This window comes from Falco rusticolus, chromosome 6, assembly GCF_015220075.1.
Source record: "Falco rusticolus isolate bFalRus1 chromosome 6, bFalRus1.pri, whole genome shotgun sequence".
Classification (NCBI taxonomy): Eukaryota; Metazoa; Chordata; class Aves; order Falconiformes; family Falconidae; genus Falco; species Falco rusticolus.
Genome location: NC_051192.1, coordinates 38,305,927 through 38,324,852, shown reverse-complemented (window position 1 = coordinate 38,324,852; position 18,926 = coordinate 38,305,927). Strand labels below are relative to the sequence as shown.

General features: G+C 41.2%; 1 protein-coding gene across 9 annotated transcripts in view; it reads left to right on the top strand.

Moving 5' to 3' along the window:
• Positions 1-18,926, top strand: part of MAP7 (microtubule associated protein 7) — a 128,422-nt gene that overhangs the window by 53,479 nt on the left and 56,017 nt on the right. For 8 of the 9 annotated variants that reach the window (XM_037391643.1, XM_037391642.1, XM_037391641.1 and 5 more), the window contains one exon: positions 15,075-15,143. In XM_037391643.1, coding sequence (XP_037247540.1) covers positions 15,075-15,143 — 69 coding nt within the window. The remainder of the gene's footprint in view (positions 1-15,074; positions 15,144-18,926) is intronic. The other variant, XM_037391638.1, reaches the window with a different exon arrangement.

Genomic DNA, 18,926 nt, shown 5'->3' with positions numbered 1-18,926 from the left:
GTGTATGCAGTATTGTAATTAGCTATTAGTCTGCTGCCAAGCAATACCTTATTCTGCACTAAGTCCTGTTTCCTGGCAGCTGGATATCAGTAAAGAACTGGTCCCTGAACTGAAAATATAATTTTCCAGTTTCCTATGATGTTGACTTTGAAAGACAAGGTTTCCAGTAAATGGTGTCTTGAGAATTTAGTCGAGCTCTTGGCTGGTAGTAGCTGTACTTCTCTTGTGCCTCCTTAAATATGACAGTGTAGCCCTGGCACAGTTCTTATTTTTGACAGTGATTGAAGTGATTAAGGATAAGTCATGCAACAGAAATTCATTTTCTTAAGTCGGTGTTTCAGCTTTGTTCCCTGCCCAGTAATAGTAGGAAACATTCCTTTTTGCTTCACTGTTTCTGAGTATATGCCTTTTGCACCACATTAAATGCTTGTTTTATTTAGCTTACAGTAATATTATATATCTTCTATGTAGAGAATAGGAGAAGAATTAGAAAATGGAGTGTTGCACTTGCTCTAAGTAGTCACAGCATCCCTTCTAGCGAGGTAGAGGCAGGCTAGCAGAAAACTGCCTGTTTTCCTCAGGCAAATGTACTCTTGATTAGAGTAATGGCTTGAATGTGTGCATCCAGGAACTTAACTGCTAAATAACAGCATGCAGTCTTTGTAGTTTTAACTGTTTCAGAAATAATTGTCTGCACAGAGTAGGTTGTATAAACAAAGCCTGGCTTCTGTGAATCTTCCTGCTGTCTTTAGTTGAGAGGTGGTTGTTGCTATAGTGACTGGCAGGCATTATTCGTATTTTATTTTTCTAAGGCTGGAAGGGGGACTGAACATCTCTGCAAAATTTGCGAGCTGCAGAGCTTTGGCCAGAAAACTCTGCAGCGGTAAAGCGGTTACCTATGTTACTTGCATTGGTCCCACTAACTTGTAGGTGGTCTAGAATTTACCTCTGTCTGGAACAGAAATCCCAGCAGATGTCCTAAGCATAAATCCTAGTGGCCAAATATGGTGGTGTGTGAAAAAATTTAGGTACCAGGAGCAGTATAGCTATCTCAGTGTAATGCTTAACTTGACTTAGCTAAGACGAGCTCCTGTGTTGGAGTCTAGTGTCAACAAGGCTCTCCTACTTTCAGTACCTGAGTTGGCTTGGGGTGCTGAGTCAGGACATGAAATCCCCATGGCAATGAAGTTTTTCCATAGTAAACAAGGTCGTGGCACTTCGTTATTTAAGAAGCTGCATTTTGCAGAAATCTCTGCAGCTTCTATAGTAAATATTACCCCATGCTCCTTTGCATGGAGCACTAAATGCCTTAGACTGTTAGTGTTAAATAATACTAAAGAAGTGTTAAAAACCACTTCTTTTTCCCCCCCTACATACTCCCTTTTTGTGTCTTCTACTGATTCTTTGGTAAAATATTTGATAAGATCTCACTAAAGACCAAAGAGCCTGTGCAAAGCAGCTTCTTTGGGAGTAAAATACTGTCAACCAGAAGTCACTTGTCTGTTTTTGCAAATGAATTTCTGATTGTAAGATGAAAATAGCTGCTAAATCCATAGGCTAGGTTGAAACTATCCTGTTTGTCTTCTTGCAATGGGCCCCTATTTATTCTCTTCCAAACAAGGTAATTCAATAGAGTTTCTCTTGCAACCCAATTTTCTTCATAGAAGCAGAAGGATGAGACTGAGGTTGGTTTAAAGCAATTATGAGATGAAGACCAGGAGTCCACTTAGTTTGGCAGATAGAGAAATTCTGAGTTTAAAGTAATTGAAAGCAAAGGAAGGGAAATCTTGGATAATCGAAATCTCTTAAGCTTTATTGTAGGTGTCTTTAAGAGGGGTGGGAAGTGATAGAGGGAGTTGCCCTTCATGTGGCAGGGTAGTAACTTGGAATCTGGTGAGAGCTGCTGTACTGCTGGTAGAAGCTCTGTGGAAAGAAGGTGCTTGGAGGTACCCAGAAGGTGAGGAACCTGATGAATGTGTTCTAAAAGTAATGCGGTGGGAGAGTTGTTGGTGTTGTAGGTCTCACTTGCATAGTTGTGTAAGGTGACAATGCAGAGTAACCTAACTAGAAAGAAGGCTTTGAAAGGGAATAGTCCTATCTTTGAACTTCCTTCCTTCTTCTGCTTATAAAGCTCATATAACTTCATTTTTGCAGTGTTTTGTGCCTTTTTAAAACACTTGCAGACCTTTGTGTGTGTGGGAAATGCTAGAAGTGCACTAGTATTCAGAGTGTGCCTGCAGTTACACACACAGCAGAGGGCGATCATTAAAGTATAAAAATAAGCTGGTGAAATCTGTCTGTCCTGTATAATGTCCAGAAAGACAGCACCTATCTGAATTTGCTTCTTATAGAAAAAAAAAGCAGTTCCAAACCTCACCTTGCTTCCATGATCTAAACCTTGCCTGTTGAGCAAAGCTCAGCAGACTGAGATGTTAGTGAAGATAAGTTTTTATTCTTACACAGAGCCTACTCAGCCTGTACCTGAATATGGTATGTGTGTGTGGTGATGTCCCCATATGGCAACAGGATCACTCTGTTACTGTAGAAAGGGATTAATTACTGGGAGACAGAAAACCAGTTGTACCTTGCTTTTGAATGATCAGTATGTTGCCATGGCAGAAGTACCGCCGTTACCTGCTCTGTGTCTTAAATGTGAAGTCATTGGGATGGTAGCTGTGAATCTCAGTGCACATGGTGTTAAGTCTGGTCAGACTAGTGCAGCCTGAGCAAATTTGGGAAGAGTTGAAAGCATGGATATGCACCAAGTTCAGTAGGGATGTGATGGCTTTCGTATGTCAGTGGGCTGGCAAGAAGAAAGACTGGTTCAGTCTGTGCGCTGGTAGGTGTCTTCTAAATAAACCAGTAGGTATTATTTTGTGACCTATACATTTGTTAAAAATATATATTGCATCAAAAGAATGTTTTATTTTATTTTACTTTTTACTTTTGCGGGGAGAAATCATTACCTTCTCTTGTTGCAAAGCTGAGTGAGACCAAAGAGATTGCATTGTTTTAAAAAACGTTTAGATCTCAAGATCAAATTGCTTAATAGAGCAATGTATAGCAAAGTATCCATTTCCCCCTTCTTTCTATCCCCATATTCACTTTGCTGTAATGCAGTTGATATCTGTGTTTTTCTAGGACTCGAACACTTTGATCATTGTGCCCTCTGAACAAGGATATCAAATAATAAATACTCAAATTGCTCTCCCCAGCTCAAGCAATCTGACCTTGGGATCAGTGTGATACTGAAAGCAGGTTAGTCTGTGCCTAAATGCAGGGAGAAAATTAGAAAGGCAAAAGCCCAGCTAGAACTCAAGCTGGCCACTACCATAAAAGATAACAAAAAATGTTTTTAAAATACATTAGAAACAAAAGCAAAGCCAAGGATAATCTCCATCCTTTACTAGATGCGGTGGGGAACACTGCCACAAAGGACAAGGAAAAGGCTGAGGTACTTAAAGACTGAGGCAAAGAAAGCATTAATAGCAAGACCAGTTACTCTCAGGGTACTCAGTCCCCTGAGCTGGAACAGGGTTGAGGCGGAGCAGAGTGAAATCCCCTCAGCCCAGGAGGAAACAGTCAATGGCCTGCAGCTCCACTTAGATGTGCACAAGTCTGTGGGGCCAGATGGGATCCACCCGAGGGTACTGAGAGAGCTGGTAGAAGAGCCTGTCAAGCACAGGGGCAGGAAGGCAGATCTGGGAACGACAGGCTTGTCAGCCTGACCTTGGTGCCGGGGAAGGGTATGGAGCAGATCATCTTAAGTGACAACACGTGACATCTGCAGGACAATTGGGGGATCAGCCCCAGCCAGCATGGGTTTATGAAAGGCAGGTCCAACTTGACGGACCTGATCTCCTTCTATGACAACACGATCCACCTAGTGGATGAAGGAAAGCCTGTGGATGTTGTCTACCTGGACCCCAATAAACTCTTTGACACTGCCTGCCAGAGCATTCTCCTGTGAGGCTGTGAGGCTACTCACAGCTTGGATGGGCGTTTTCTTTGCTGGGTGAAAAACTGGCTGGATGGCTGAGCCCAAAGAGTGGTGGTGAATGGTGTTACATCCAGCTGGTGGCCCGTCACAAGTGGTGTTCCCCAGGGCTCAGTCCTCTTTCATATCTTTATTGACAGTCTGGACAAGGGGATCGAGTGCACCCTCAGTAAGTTTGCAGGTGACACCAGGCTGAGAGGAGCGTTGATCTGCTTGAGGGTCAGAAGGCTCTGCAGAGGGATCTGGACAGGCTGGACTGATGGGACAAGACCAACTGGACGGCATTCAACAAGAAGTGCCAGGCCCTGCACTTGGGTCACAACAATCCCAAGCTACAGGCTTGGGGGGAGAGCAATGGGAAAGGTGCCTCGTGGGAAAGGAGCTGGGGATGCTGGTCGACAGCCGGCTGAACATGAGCCAGCAGTGTGCCCAGGTGGCCAAGAAGGCCAACAGCATCCTGGCTTGTATCTGAAGCAGTGTGGCCAGCAGGACAAGGGAAGGGATCGCCCCTCCTGTACTTGGCACTGGTGAGGCCACACCTTGAATCCTGTGTCCAGTTTTGGGCCCCTCACTGCAAGACAGACACTGAGGTGCTGCAGCGTGTCCAGAGAAGGGCAATGAGTCTGGTGAAGGGTCTGGAGCACAAGGCTTATGAGGAGCGGCTGAGGGAACTGGGGCTGTTTAGCCTGGAGAGGAGGACACTCAGGGGAGACCGTGGTGTTCTCTACAACTAGCTGAGAGGAGGCTGTAGGCAGGTGGGGCTGGGTCTCTTCTCCTTTCTCCCAGATAACTAGCAACAGGACAAGAAGAAACAGCCTGAAGTTGTGCCAGGAGAGGTTTGGATTGGATATTAGGAAACTTTTCTTCACTGAAAGGGTGGTCAAGCATTGGAACAGGCTGCCCAGGAGGTGTTTAAAAAGTGTGTAGAAGCGGCACTTAGGGACATGGTTTAGTGGTGGACTTGGCAGATCTGGCTTAACTGTTAGTGATGATGATATTAAAGGTCTTTTCCAACCTAAGTGATTCTGTGATTATATGATTATAGTTCTTCAGTTTTCAGCAGTAGGTGTAAGCTTCATCATGATTTGGAAATACTCATAGGAATTATCTCATAGTTTGCAGCAAGCTCTCTAGTTGAGGTCCAGAAAAGTTTTTCAGCTAGAAAAATGTACAGGTGCTCCATTTCATAATCTCTGATGTGACCTTGCATGTACAACTACTACAAGAGTACACTGACACAGATCCTGGATGTGGAGATCTGTCTGGCACTGTGGTAGCAAATGCTGTCTTCAGCAGTTCAGAAATCTGAGGAGAGGCAGCTGGTACTTGCACCTTGGCTGAATGTGTGTTTCCCTTGAGCAAAAGGGTCAAAAATAAATCACTGCAGGTTACATATTGCCTTGTCTTGGTGTTTGAAGAGCACGTGGCCTAAGACAGGCTGCACAGCACAGAATGCCTGGTGTCTGGAACTGAGGTTGCCCTGCATGCCCTCAGGTAGTGGCATTTCAGCTTTTATTTTGGTGATGTGTAATTAAAAAGCTTCCATTCCTACGTCTCATCTGTATCTGGCTAAGCTTGCCAGCCTTCTGGTCAGCTGCGAAGCCAGCTTCACAGCACAGGCTTTTTCGGCAGATAACAAGGACCTTTCAGTGGCCCTTTTATGTTAATATCATTGTTTTATATTGCAGTAAGATGATGCAATAGTTATCCAGAGGAAATAATGTGAGTATCAGATTTCTTGTAAATGCTGTTACAGTTATTGAGTTTCTTCTATCATCTTTAAGGGACTCGAAGCAGTATAAGGGCTCTCCCTACGAAGGCACTCAGTTTGGTATGTTCTCCTATGTTGTTTAATATTTTAGGATGCAATGCTTTTTAAAGCCAGCATACTCAGCCAAAAGTAATCTTTTCTAAATATGGATTTCCCAATAGAGCAGTTACATAATTTTAGTTAAAAAAAAAAAAATAGTCCCTTTCTCTGTCATTATTTGAATCATCTAGTTTTATGTCTGTGGATTGTTTCCAAAGACATCTATTTATGTTTCTGTTTTTAGAGTTTTACAATTTAGTGCTGAATTAGCTGTGACAGTTTTAAAACATCTGTTTACCTTCCTAGTCTACAATATGATGAAAACAGTGGCAACTCTTACACTATTCCGTGAGTAGTAAACACTAAGGCTGATGAGTTTTCACTTCTACTTAGCTCAGCCAGGACACCAGAGGTGAAGAACATGAGTAGCAGCGCTTTGTATGACAACTCTGATGGTAGACTTCTGTGATATGTGGCAGAGCAAAAAGAACTGGGATGGTCACTGCAACTTGGTGTCTTTTAATTTATTTATATTTGCAAACCAGACCCTTTAAGTTTCACAGTGTTGGAAATATGAAAAGATGTACTTCAATGCCAAACTTGTAAGAATCGAAAATATTTTAGCGCAAGATTAATTCATAGGTGTGTTTAAATAAGGCATGAACTTTGCTTTGCTGTTTCAGTGAGTAGAAATGAAATACAGATACTCTGTCACTCTTTGACTCAAACCTCTGTCTTGCAAATGTAGTCTGGAAGTACTGCTGTTTAGACTTTAAAAGAATAGGCATTTTCCATTTGCTAATGATAGACATTTCAGAAAGTTTATATGTGAAATTCGGAACATTTATATTGCCTGTACTAAAACCAGCAAACAGGTCTATAGTCTGCAAGTACTTTTTGCGTCACCCTAGTTCCCTCAACAGTTCCTTCAGCCTGCTTCCTTAACAAGAGGATCTAAGTGTTGACATCCAACCAAAATTAGGCACATCTCTTTATTCTTTGAAATCGGAAGTCTAGGGCTTAGTTTTAATCACTGGAGTACATTAAACATAAGCCTTTTAGAGAATTCACACACATCACAGTTCTTACTGTCTCACTGCTATAGTAATGGGCAGAACCTTGTAAATCTTCATAAAAATAGTTTTATCAGTGTTGCTAATTAGAATGTTTTGTTACAAAAAGATTTTGATTGGAGCTTTAATGGTATAACCATACCCATTCTGCTAACGGTTTTCTGAAGCATTTAAATTAAGAGGCCTGAGGATGTTGGTTTGGAAGTGTTTCTATTTTTCTACTGAAGTGTAGCTCGGTTAGGGAAATCTTTCCAGTGTCTCTTCCTGAACCATCTACACCAGGGCTTTTAAGAGGGCTTGGAGTTTTTTGGGTGGAATGGAGGGAGCTTGACAGTAAGTGTGCAGAGCACAGACTTTCCATCCCGATGCTTCAGTTCTGTTCCTATCTGCATGCTCTTCCTCAAAAGAATTAACCTTGAAAGAAAGCCGGTGCACCATCTTGGCTCCCCCCTTCCCTGAAAAGCTACATCTTTTGTGACCAAGCTTCTGCCAAATGCATGTTGATGTCACGCAGGCCTCCTTTCCTGTCAGAATCCTCCGATTCTCTCCTTGTCCCTCCCTGCAGTCTTCCCATCCCCAGATACTTTCGTTTTCCTATCCTGCTGAGCTAAAAAAAAAATAAAATAACTTGATTTCTGAGCTTGCTCTGAGCCTCCCATCTGAACCAGTCTCTGAGCCTTTCTGGAGACACCTGGAAGCTCTTCGTTGACAGTGACTGAGAGCCCAGGTTTCTTACTGTGCTGTTTTGCTCCTGTCCTCAGCAACGGCTTGGGGAGCATCTGCTGGCTACCAGGACAGCACATCACTACATAGGAAGGGGTCTGCAGCAAGATTTTTAAGTTACGAATTTTGCTTCGGAGTGGCCTGTGGTTAGGAGCTGACTGCTGGCAGGCTACTTGCTCTTGGGAGGCCAGCAGCAACACACAAGCCACCATCCTGCACAGAAGGGAAGTTTAGAGTTGTTGCAGAAGAGGAGAAAAGGAGGAGATGTTTTACATGAATAAAATGCTGATGCTTAGTTCCTGCATGGCGCAAGTGTCAGAGTAAACATCTTGGACACAGCTGTTCTGAGCAGTATGTACAAATGGATTTCAGTGATGGAAAAGGAGATGGTTTGGTTTTGTGTTCAAGCTTTTGTATTTGGGTCACTGCTTGATCCATCTCCATGCTCCTCAGCAGGGTTGTATTGTAGCATGTATTAGCTGAAAGTAAAAATTTTCTTGCTATCTTGTTTTGAAAGACTTGACTTTGATAACTGCTACATATGCTTGCATGAGAGCTTACAAAAGCAAAACTAGCACTGATTGCAGTGTAATTTTGGTACACTCAAAGCACAGATTTATAATAATCTTCTGAAAAAGCACATCGGGTCCTGAACAGCATTAGGCCTTCAGAGTGTGCTTACAAAGGGAATAAATGGAAGCAAGGAGTAGCCTTGACTCAGTGTTCAGCTCAGGCACAGCTGGTAGAAGCAGCAGTGTAAGGAAGTTGGTCTGTCCAAGGTCACTCCAACTTCCACTACAGTGCAGAAGTACCAGAAAAGATCGTCTCCAGCTGTGTTGGAACAGATTGCCAAGCCGCTTCTCCCCAGGCTTTTCATGAGGGGTAGTTTCAGAGTTGTTATTGACAAGTGGATTTTGTGAAAACGGTAGTATTTTAACAAGTGACCATGTGGTGTTTTTCTTGTATACTTTTTTAAGACTTACTGCTTCCCACATTTCTGAAGAGGAGAGCAGATCATAACTTTGCTCTGACTGTTAAGATTTTAATATTAGGTATTCAGCTGCTTGGTTTTTACCTTTTTATCTATCAGCTGAGCTGCATGCAACTTGGTAATTTTTGGCCAGCCATAGGACTTTCAGACCTATTTAGCTCTCGAGAGACCACTATCCTTTGTTCCCAAGCTTCCAATTTAAAAATACAAGTAAAAGATAAGTATGGAATGAACGCAGTACTTAACTCTAGAGTGATAAGCAGCACTAAAATATTGCTTCACTATATTGTTTGTCTAAGTATTTATATGGACATTATTGATAATACAAAGAGTAAGAAATGCTAAAGACTTGCAAGATATATTTTGCTGTAAATACAGAGAGTAGCTTTTGCATGTGTACATGTTACCAAAGTCTTATAAGCTGTGGATGTAGGAAGAGGCAGAAGTCACAAGCAGTGGGAAAGCTTTTATTCACGTTGAAATTTGTTTTCCCTGTATTGTGGCTCACATGAATTTGTTAGAATAGAACAACCAGTTGTTGATATTTTTATTCCAAGTCAGGAATTTGGTCTTAATGTAGTTCTGCATTTAAGCTAATGAACTTTGTCAGCTCAGACCTGTATCTGCACTATCAATCCACTCAACCCAGCACAGCAATACCTCTCATTTGATTGAGCTGGTAACTAGCTGCTATTCCTGGTGGCTGGATAAAACTGCCCACAGTAGCCTCACTTCTTCATTCTTGCTTATACAGCTTAGGAGGCTCTGTTCTCTGCTTAATTCTGACTAATTCAAACTATGTGTTTTTACACTGTGTGTATTGGACATAAAATGCTGTATAAAATAAGCATGTAAACTAAAGAGTGGGTTTTGTTTGGTTTTTTTGGAGCAACATTCATAAGGGAGTAATTGGAGGTAGCAGAATTGAATGTTAAGGAGTAAATAATATAGCAGTTCTCGGTTAACTTCTAAATTTCCCAGTTTAATGCTGACTTGCCTCTGCTGCATATTGGCAACACTTTTTGACTGAGGCATTACTTGGTTACAGTAGTTGCTTCTGATGCCTTCTCTATCTCCCAACACGCACCCCTGGCACTTTGACAGTTAAACTGCTGTTCAGTAAAACAGGGTGGGGGGGATTAGCTGACAAGTGACAGGGACAGAATAGCTAGAATTTTTTCTTTTCCCTTTAGTCCCTTCTGGGTTTTAGTGATTTCTTTTTTCTCCTAGCTGTTTTTCAGTACTTCTGTCTCTCCCTTGTGGAATAAGAGCAAGGAACTGGAATGTGGTATCTCCTCCTGGCTGCTCGGAGCATTCTTTACCCAGAGGAGTATCTGAACTGTCAGGCATGCGTAGCTGTCTGCATGCCTCGGGCTTACCTGTGCTTGTGCTCTTCTCCACGGCTGTGCAGCCCTCATACAGTTCCACTTTTCAGATGCTTGCTATGGTGCAGTTCTGTGTGGGCTGCTGTGCACACCCTGACCCTCACACAAGTCTGAGCACCATCTCTTGCTTGTGGGACCCCAAGTGCCCTTTTCCACTGTGTTTAATCTGTTGAGGAAGTGGAGAGCCGGTAGTACAGCTACCTCTGTCCTGTGGCAGATCTCCTGCTTCAACTGTGCAGAGCTTAAGCATCTTCTTTCCAGATTTTCAGCCTTGATGTAGGGGCTCTGGTTTGCCCTTCACCTCACTAGGGATAGCTGGTTCCTGTTGTGCAAACATGCGCTTGATTTGTCATGGCCTGAAAAACAAATGCTTGTAATCTGCACAGCATTTGCTCATTTTGACAGGCTTTTTAAAAAACATGTGACACGTCCCAGCTCAGTGTTTCTTGGCATTCTCTGCTTTTTCCAGAGTCTCAGCAAGCATTCCTCCTGTTTTTCAGTGCACCCTCCCAGGGGCTTTACTTCTCAATCAGGTTTTTCCCCTTGGATGTGCTGTCTTGCTTAGTTTCTCAGGCCAGTCTCCTTTGACCAGAGCTCACCTGGCAGGTAAAGAAGCACTAAAAGTATATGGGTTTCCTTCTTTTTCAAGGTTTCCAATGAGACCTTTCCTCAGCTTTGCAACTTTTAAAGAGAAAATCATAGAATCATTTAGGTTGGAAAAGACCTTTGAGATCATAAAGTCTAACCATTAAGCCAGGTCTGCCAAGTCCACCACTAAACCATGTCCCTAAGTGCTGCTTCCACGCACTTTTTAAACATCTCCAGGGTTGGTGATTCCCCCACCTCCTGGGCAGCCTGGTCCAATGCTTGACCAACCTTTCAGTGAAGAAATGTTTCCTAATATCCAATCCAAGCCTCCCCTGGCTCCACTTCAGGCCGTTTCTTCTTGTCCTGTTGCTAGTTATCTGAGAGAAGGGAGAAGAGACCCAGCCCCACCTGCCTACAGCCTCCTCTCAGCTAGTCGTAGAGAACAACACTGTCTTCCCTGTATTTCTGGAAACTGGAGGAGATTATTCAAAAAATTTGAAGCCTCTTTGTCAAAGCTCATCTCATGGCAAATTGGAGTTTCATTAACCTGTAGTGACCTGCTGCGGGTGTTTACATCCGTGGCTTTGATGACATGTTAGATAAAGTTGAACATGAAGTTGTGGTTATGTAGTAGTAGGGATATTGTTTTAGTCAACAAAATTAGTAAGTTCAGAGCAATCCTTACACCAGGCTAATGCTCTGTCACCATCAGTTGTTACCCAGGCACTGAGCACTTAAAAGGAATGGTGGAAGTAAGATGGATGGATAATCCAGCTCAATTTTAAAATTACTTTTAAATTTTAAATATATACTTCTACCTCTAAAAAAGGGGTGGTGGGGGTGTTTCCAGCCACAATAATACAGTGTTGCATTGATGTGTTGAGAAAGAAAACAAGGTTTTGGTTCTGTCAACCCTTCCATGCACTGGATAGGTAGGTAAATTCACATATTTTTAAGCCTTTGCAGGCCCCACTTAGACAAAACTTTTCATCTCAGTTTCATATCCGAAAGTGTTACTGAAGAGGGTGGATGTTAGATAACATTTCACCTGGCGAGGAAGGCTAGAGGAAGGTTTAATAACTGATGAGAGCATCCTGGTTTGGAGAGTTTATTTGTGGATGACTATTGGAAGACTGTTCACTGAAACTGGTCTTGGAAAAGTGAAGGTGGAGTGATGCAGCTCTTTACAGCTTTTTCCACCAGTGGAAGCTCAGGGTGGAGGGTTTACCCATATGATCTCTCCTTTAGCTGGAATGGATGACCAGTGTTGATTCTTGAGTGGCTCTCTGGCCAAATCACTTAGCATTTCAGTTCATCAGAAACACTAGAAGTTAAAAAAAACAAAAACAACAAAACAACAACTGCATCAGAACCACATACCAGAAAATACCTGATGAGGTGAAATAAGACAGAGCCTTCATGGCATGCAATGACAGGACAGGAGATGATGGGCACAAAACTGCAATGCAGAAAATACTGTTCAGACACGAGAAACGCGTCCACTGTGAAGAGTGGTCAAAGACTGGCACAGGTTGCTCAGAGCAGTTGTGGAGTCTCCATCCTTAGAGGTACTTCAAAACGCAACTGGGCGTGGCCTGCTCAAGGCAACCCCACTTTGAGCAGAGGGGATGAACTAGATCGTTTCCAGAGATCCCTTCCAACCTCAACAGCTTGCATTCTGTGATTGTCTTCCCCAGCATATCTACACTATTACACAGTTTGTCTTCAGCCTTTTAAGTTTCCAGAATAATTCACAGAAAAAAATCCTCTTATTTCTAACATTTATTTATGCAACTTTTATTCTCTCCATGCAAAGATAGTGGTTCAAAATAAGCAGCAGAGCAAGTATTAGGTAGTTGAACTATGTCTCTCCTGGCATGTCTTAGGTTATTGAGTCTTGCTGGAACCACAGTTCTCAATATTTAGGTTTGGATTTTAGATGTTGTCTGATTTAATCTGTTTGCATCTTAGAGCAAGAGGTATTTTATGTGGGAACACACCTACACTAGTTACTAAATACTTGTGCCAATTCTTATTTGATATCTAGCATTATTAGAATTTGTGGTTGTGCCATCTGTTCTTTTCTTCATCACTTGTCATATGAGTGGTCCCATGAATGTGTACTCAAGCTGTGTCACAAAATATTCCAAGGAAATGTCAGACAAGAGGAAATATGGAAAAAGATACTACTCTGTGTACTTAGACTTCATTACAAGTCTATCTGGATGGCATTTAAATCACTGTTTTGAAGTTAACAGAGTATTGCATAATCCCATGGCACAATGCTTGAAGAAAATAATGTGCATACATTGTGTGAGAGATGCAAAGAAACTTATGCTGAAGCTGTTAGAACGTCAGTGCTCTCATTGATGCTCAGAAACAATATTTTTACTATTTTATAACAGTTTCCCCTTCTCTGTGATGCCCTAGACCAGGCTGATGGGAATCATTGTTAGGTTCCCCATGCATTACAGCAGGACTTTTTCAGAGAATGTTCTAAATAGCTGATTCAGACAGGAAATAAGTCTGTTTTACCTCCCTCTCAGAGTTAATGTAGTAGTAAGGTATAAAGAGTTTGTAAGCTATGAAGAGTTTAAATGCACTTCCTCTGAATAAAACACTTTTTTTCAGGCTAAGTACCACTCATTTGGAATACTGAGGAAAAGCATGGGTTTTAATAACCGTAGTTTCTACAAAGCCTGAAGGTGCAAGTGTTCAGTGTTGCTCAGATTATCTTGCCAAAAATCAGACCATCTGCCTATAGGTCAAACTAATCCTTTGTATGAGGCCTTTAAAATGGGAAAATACTGAAACCTTTTGTTGGGCTGCCTTTAAGGTGTGACAATTATCATTGTGATTTGGAATTAATATTTGGTAAGTTCAACAGCAGTTACTTCTATCAATCACAAGAGACTTAGTACAGTTGTCAGGGAGGGGAGTGTCTTTTTTTTGGCAATTATTTAAAATTTCACACTTTTTTTTTATGAGATGTGATTTTTGAATGTTTCTCTCAGCAAGACATTGCTCTTGAACACTAAAATTTGGTAAGTTATTTTTCTATTTCCCTCACCTGCTTCCCCCCAGCAAAAAGGTGCAGCAAGTGTCACATAGGTTTCTCCTGCTACCTTTCATCCTCTACGTTCATCCTGAAACATGCATGTGGAAGGAGGTAAAAGGGAAACAAGGATTTTGTCAGGCCATGAAGGGAATGAACTCACTGAGGCACTAAGGCCTGAGGTGTATTGCTGAAGCTGACGAGTATAGGAAATTGCTTGGAGCCTTCTGGAAAAAAAAAATCTTTAAAATTATATTTTCTAAAGTGGATCTAAAACAGTAAAGCCTGTGTAGCTTTTAAAGCTGGAGTAATCAGTTTTTTCCAGCTTCCATTTCTAGTGATATTTTAATTTAAATTAATTGGGTTTGGGGGCTTTTTTCTTCCCCTAAGCTTTATTGATACAACTGTCTTGTTATCCTTGCTTGCAAATACTTTCAAGCTTTGTGTGGAATGGTTCTTAAAATTCTTATAGTCAGTCTTTAGACTCTTCCCAGATTGCTGTGTTCTGGACTCAAACACTCCTATAGTGGAGCTGCTGAACGTGAAGATGAGTATAAGCTGAGAAAGTCATGGCTTCTGATCTCCTGGTTTGCTTTGAATTATAAATAGGTGCTGAGCCAAGGACGTGCTTGTGAATTGAAGTATAATGAGTCTTTTGGGTCTTCTTTATAAGTGGTTGTTGGAAGGACATTCAGAGTCTCAGAATTATCCCTTCTTAAGACAGATAAGGCCTGATCAAAAATCTATGGAAAATAATGTGAATATCTCCTCTGATCATTCAGATCATGATTCATCCTCTCTTCATAATTCTGCATAATGGTGTGTTAGTAATTTGTGAAAAGTCTATGAAGCTTTTACCAGTATCTTGTACCATACCTTCAGAAACATAGGATCTGCAAGTCACCTTTAGCAACACAGTTTCCTCAATGCATCCAAACATTGCCACATATTTGAATGTGTCTTCAAAGTCACTCTACAGTTTCATTCTGCTATTCTCACTAACTTGCTTTTATCAGTGTGATTAATTCTGCTTCTTCCAAGGGAAATTAAGTTTTCAAAAGCAAAAAAAAAAAAAAAAAAGCTGTTGTTTTCTGCAAGTAGTGGTTTCTAAAGCATCACTGAGAAGGAAGAGATAAAATTAGCTGCCTGTATAGCATTAGCATAGCATGGGAAAAAATCATACACCTTATTAAAAACAACATTGTTAAAATGGTGTCTTCTTGTGGCTCTTGTCTCAATGTGAAAGCCGAACTTGTGTTGTGGCTTCAATATTTTCTGTGTAACCTTCGGGGTTTCTTCTATGCAAAATGGTGTAGAATGATATTAAAGTGGTATTTCAAAACAGTCTGGTTTTAAAGGTAATTCAGCTGTGTTTAAGTTTTATTATAATAGAGTGGTTGAACTTTTGTTTAGTAATATGATTAATCGCTTTCCTTTTCTTCCTTATTTTAGCAGCTGAAGGTTCTAAAATACAAGACAAGAAAGCCACTTCAGGACAAAGCAGCACTGGAACTAAACCAGGTATGCCATTCCACATGCTTTATGTTACAAGGCTGTTTGCCTCAATGGTGCATGAAAAAGAGCTGTCTTAGGAATCTTTAAAATGTTTGATGCTCTTATACCTCTCTTACTGTTTCAGTGAAAACTGGTATCAGTGGCTGTTTGTATTTAGTTACGCTGGAATCTGACTGTTTGCAAAGAAGCAAAACTGAAAAAAACACTACTTTTATTTTTTTATAGCTTAGGAATGAGGTTTGGGAAGTGAGATAAGGCAACAGAAGTGGCTATAACTTGCATCTGTGCTTGCATGAGAACTATCTGCTGTAGGCAAAGATTTACAGCTTTATATATAAATGTGCTTCTGTTCAGACATTTCTCCGCTTATCACAAAGCATGCCGTATTCTGTAATATACTCTATGTGGAAAGATATTTATCATTACCTCACCTTATTGGTACATTGTGTGGATTTAATTTGCTATTTACTTTCGCCATTGAAAGTCTGAACTAAAATGCTTCATGTAGTCCTTGAGTAGCCATGATGTAGCTGTGAGTCTGTTCCACTTGCATGCCTAAACCAAGATCCAGAAGAGCACTTAAACTCCCGAATTCTGCCTTTATTGTGATTCAGATACCCAAGCTTAAAATGTGCAGTTAATAAATGATCTTGTTTAGATGCCTGGCAAAGCATAAGTGCTTGTGTTGCTGAGGACCAGCCGCACTGTAAGCACCCCGGTTTTGACTCCTTGATGGCTTGGCCGCTCACTGGCTGTTTTGTACTGACAGACTTCTCTGTCTCCAAGTTGGATACCTTTGGCCTGCATCCCCAGAGGGAAGCAATCCCAGTGCTGTCAGTGTTCAGATCATACCTTGTATGCTCTGCCAGGCAGCGCTGGGTCCAGCACAAAGCACAGCATTCATGCCTGCTCAGTCAGAAAGGCAGAGGGAAAAACAGGAGAGAATGGAGGTAACATTACCCACTTCCATGGGAGAACCAGAACTCTAGGTGTTGGGCAGTGTTCAACATCCACTTTATCCTGCCGTATTTATTCCCAGTTTTCATTTCTCAGGAGAGTGTCCTGGCTGCTCCTTGTGTTCCCTTCATCTATGCTGGTGTGTAGAAAGAACTGCAGAATTCCTGGGACTGGAGAGAGAGAGGGCAGTCATGTGTGCAGGGTTTAGCTCTGTACCCAGCTAGTGGGAGTCTCTGTTGAAAAGAGAGTTCCTGAGACCTGGTGGTTTGGGTTTTGTTTGTTTGGGGGTGGTTGTTGTTTTCTTTAGACTGCATATGAATTTTCACACTGTTTTGGTTAAAAACCAAATCAAGGAGTTTGCAACAGGAGTGACAGCTGTCCCTATAAATAACGTCATTATTGTCTGGAAGGCATCTACAGGCTTGAACAAATATTAGGAATCCAAGGCAACTCTGAATGTATGCACAGCAGTGCAAATGGACCTAGACAAAGGGAAGAGAGTTTGAGATCCAAGTAGTGCATCTTTACAAATAATGCTGTGGCTTACATTTCTTTCTCCTTGCATCACCTCTGTGAACCAACATACAAACTGGCTGTTGTTCTCCACTTGTATCCCTTTTAGTTTCTTTAATATAAAAAAATCAGCACCCTAGGAGTCAAGGGAAGAAAGGAAGTAGCCATTTGTGAGAAGAGATTGAGAGGATTGTAGATGGAAATGAAGACTAGTAGCAGTCTGACTTTTGAAAGTCACACTGAGTGCAGCTGATAGTCACCTGAGCCACAGAAACTGGCCATATGTAATAAGTACATGTGACAATTACTAATTTAGTGAAATTGCAACCTAATTTCTACAAATGTCAACTGTGCTTGAGTTCAGTGAGTATTAATCGTATAGAAGATTTGAAAAGCCTGCATTTTCCTTTTGTTAATATAATTAGGGACCAAAAATAACTGACACTTCAATGCTGAATTTCTGCAAAATGCTGTTCATGACTTCTAAGCTCTTCTAAATGAACTAGTAAATTCTTAAAAATAATTTCCAAGTCACCGTAAGTGTTGTAATTTTATGGAAAAATATTGTTTTCATATGTAGGTTAGAGGCTTAATTTCCAGCAATAGATACAGAATTATTTTCCCCTTTATAGAGCTATGGCTTCTTTAATCTCCAAACATCCCTCTTGGAGATAATGCTAACCATGTGTATGTTATGTAAATGTAGTTAAACAGACCGCTGAGTGTGAGTTCACATGCACTGCATCATACCCAGACTGCAACTTCTACAGCAGCACGTGGGTCTTACCACACTGTTCTCTGTAGAGCTTTGCATATGTCCAGTTATCAATTATTTCTGTAAGAAATGTTGCAAATGATGTTTCCCATCTCTTTGTGCAGCATCTTAAGCCTACTGCCTGATGGCAAATATGAGCAAGAGGGAGTAGAACATACCTTGTATGTTTGTCCTGGTACTCCTACTGAACGAGAAGAAATGCAGTCCCCCAGGTATGTGCCTGGTGGGTTGTTAATGAGAGAGACTTGAGAAATAAAACAGGGAGCAGGCCCAGCGAACTTTCTTGTTTAGCCACAATTTGAAGCCATTGAAACTCTGTATTGGGGGTGCAGCTGGATTCAGAATGCAGTAGTTTGAGGTTGGGCTGGTAGCCAAACTATGAAGGATTATTTTCAAGGCTTAGAAAAGGCATTTTAATTTTAACAGTGTAAGATATGCACTAGCAACGTATGCTCTAGCTTCTTGTAGAAATAAAACAGTGCTGGTCTGCTATAAAGGTGTTATCCTCATCTTTGTGCCAATATTGATTTAGCTTTTTGTGATCCCAAATTTATGCAAAATAGTTTGTTGTTGAAGACACACTTTCACTTTGCATAGCCTGCAACTTACTGTGAATTTTTTAGGATTGTTCTAACATCCTGGAGTGTTGGGAGAGTTCATGTGTGCATGAACACTATCAGGTGTGTGACACAGAAAAAATAATTGGATATCTTCAAAGAGAATGGCAGAGGGCAGCTTTAAAAATTTATTTTATTCCTTCCATTGATTATAATTAGGAATTCTTAAGGGAGACCTTTTCAGTTTGCCTGTCCATGTAACCTTCCTGCCTCTTTGAAGAATTGCTGCTTCTCCCCGATAGGGAAATCTCTCCTCTTGAGAAAAAAAAAAAAAACCAAAAACCAACACTGAAAGGAGAATAGTACATTCTGAAAGAAGCAGGATTTTACATTTTTCCCCAGTGTCTCATCATTCTCTGTCAACTCAATGTTACATTGACTTTGCTGACAGCCCTTGAAGGGAATCCTTGTTTTCCAGGGGAATTCATATTGTATGTGCATTATTCCACTAGCACTAATTACTTGTGCTATGGGAATTCGTGTTTTGTGAATCTTTTGTGCCAGCCACGAAAGAGAGGGAATATTATTACCCTTTTGACCTGTGTCTGCATGTTGAAGAGACTGCATGCAAGTCAGCACACTTCTTATACAGCAGCCAAATGTTAATTTACACCATACATTGGACAAATCTATGCAATGGCATAGCTAGCCATAGTTTTATAAATGGCAGCAGCACTGTGAGCTATTCAGCCAACATTAAAGGTTTGATCTGTAACTGGGTAATGAATTACCTTTGTCTTTGCTGGTAACTTGTTCACTTGATGCACCTTTCATTGGGGCTGTCATGTTTGAATGTTCTTCCTACCAACTACACAATGGGTTTTCTCCTTGCAGCTGTTACTTAGCATCTCTATTAATGTCATTAATTGGGGCTGTAGTCTCTGGCTGTTGTTGAGACTTGTTGGGATGATAGTCTTTCACTGATGA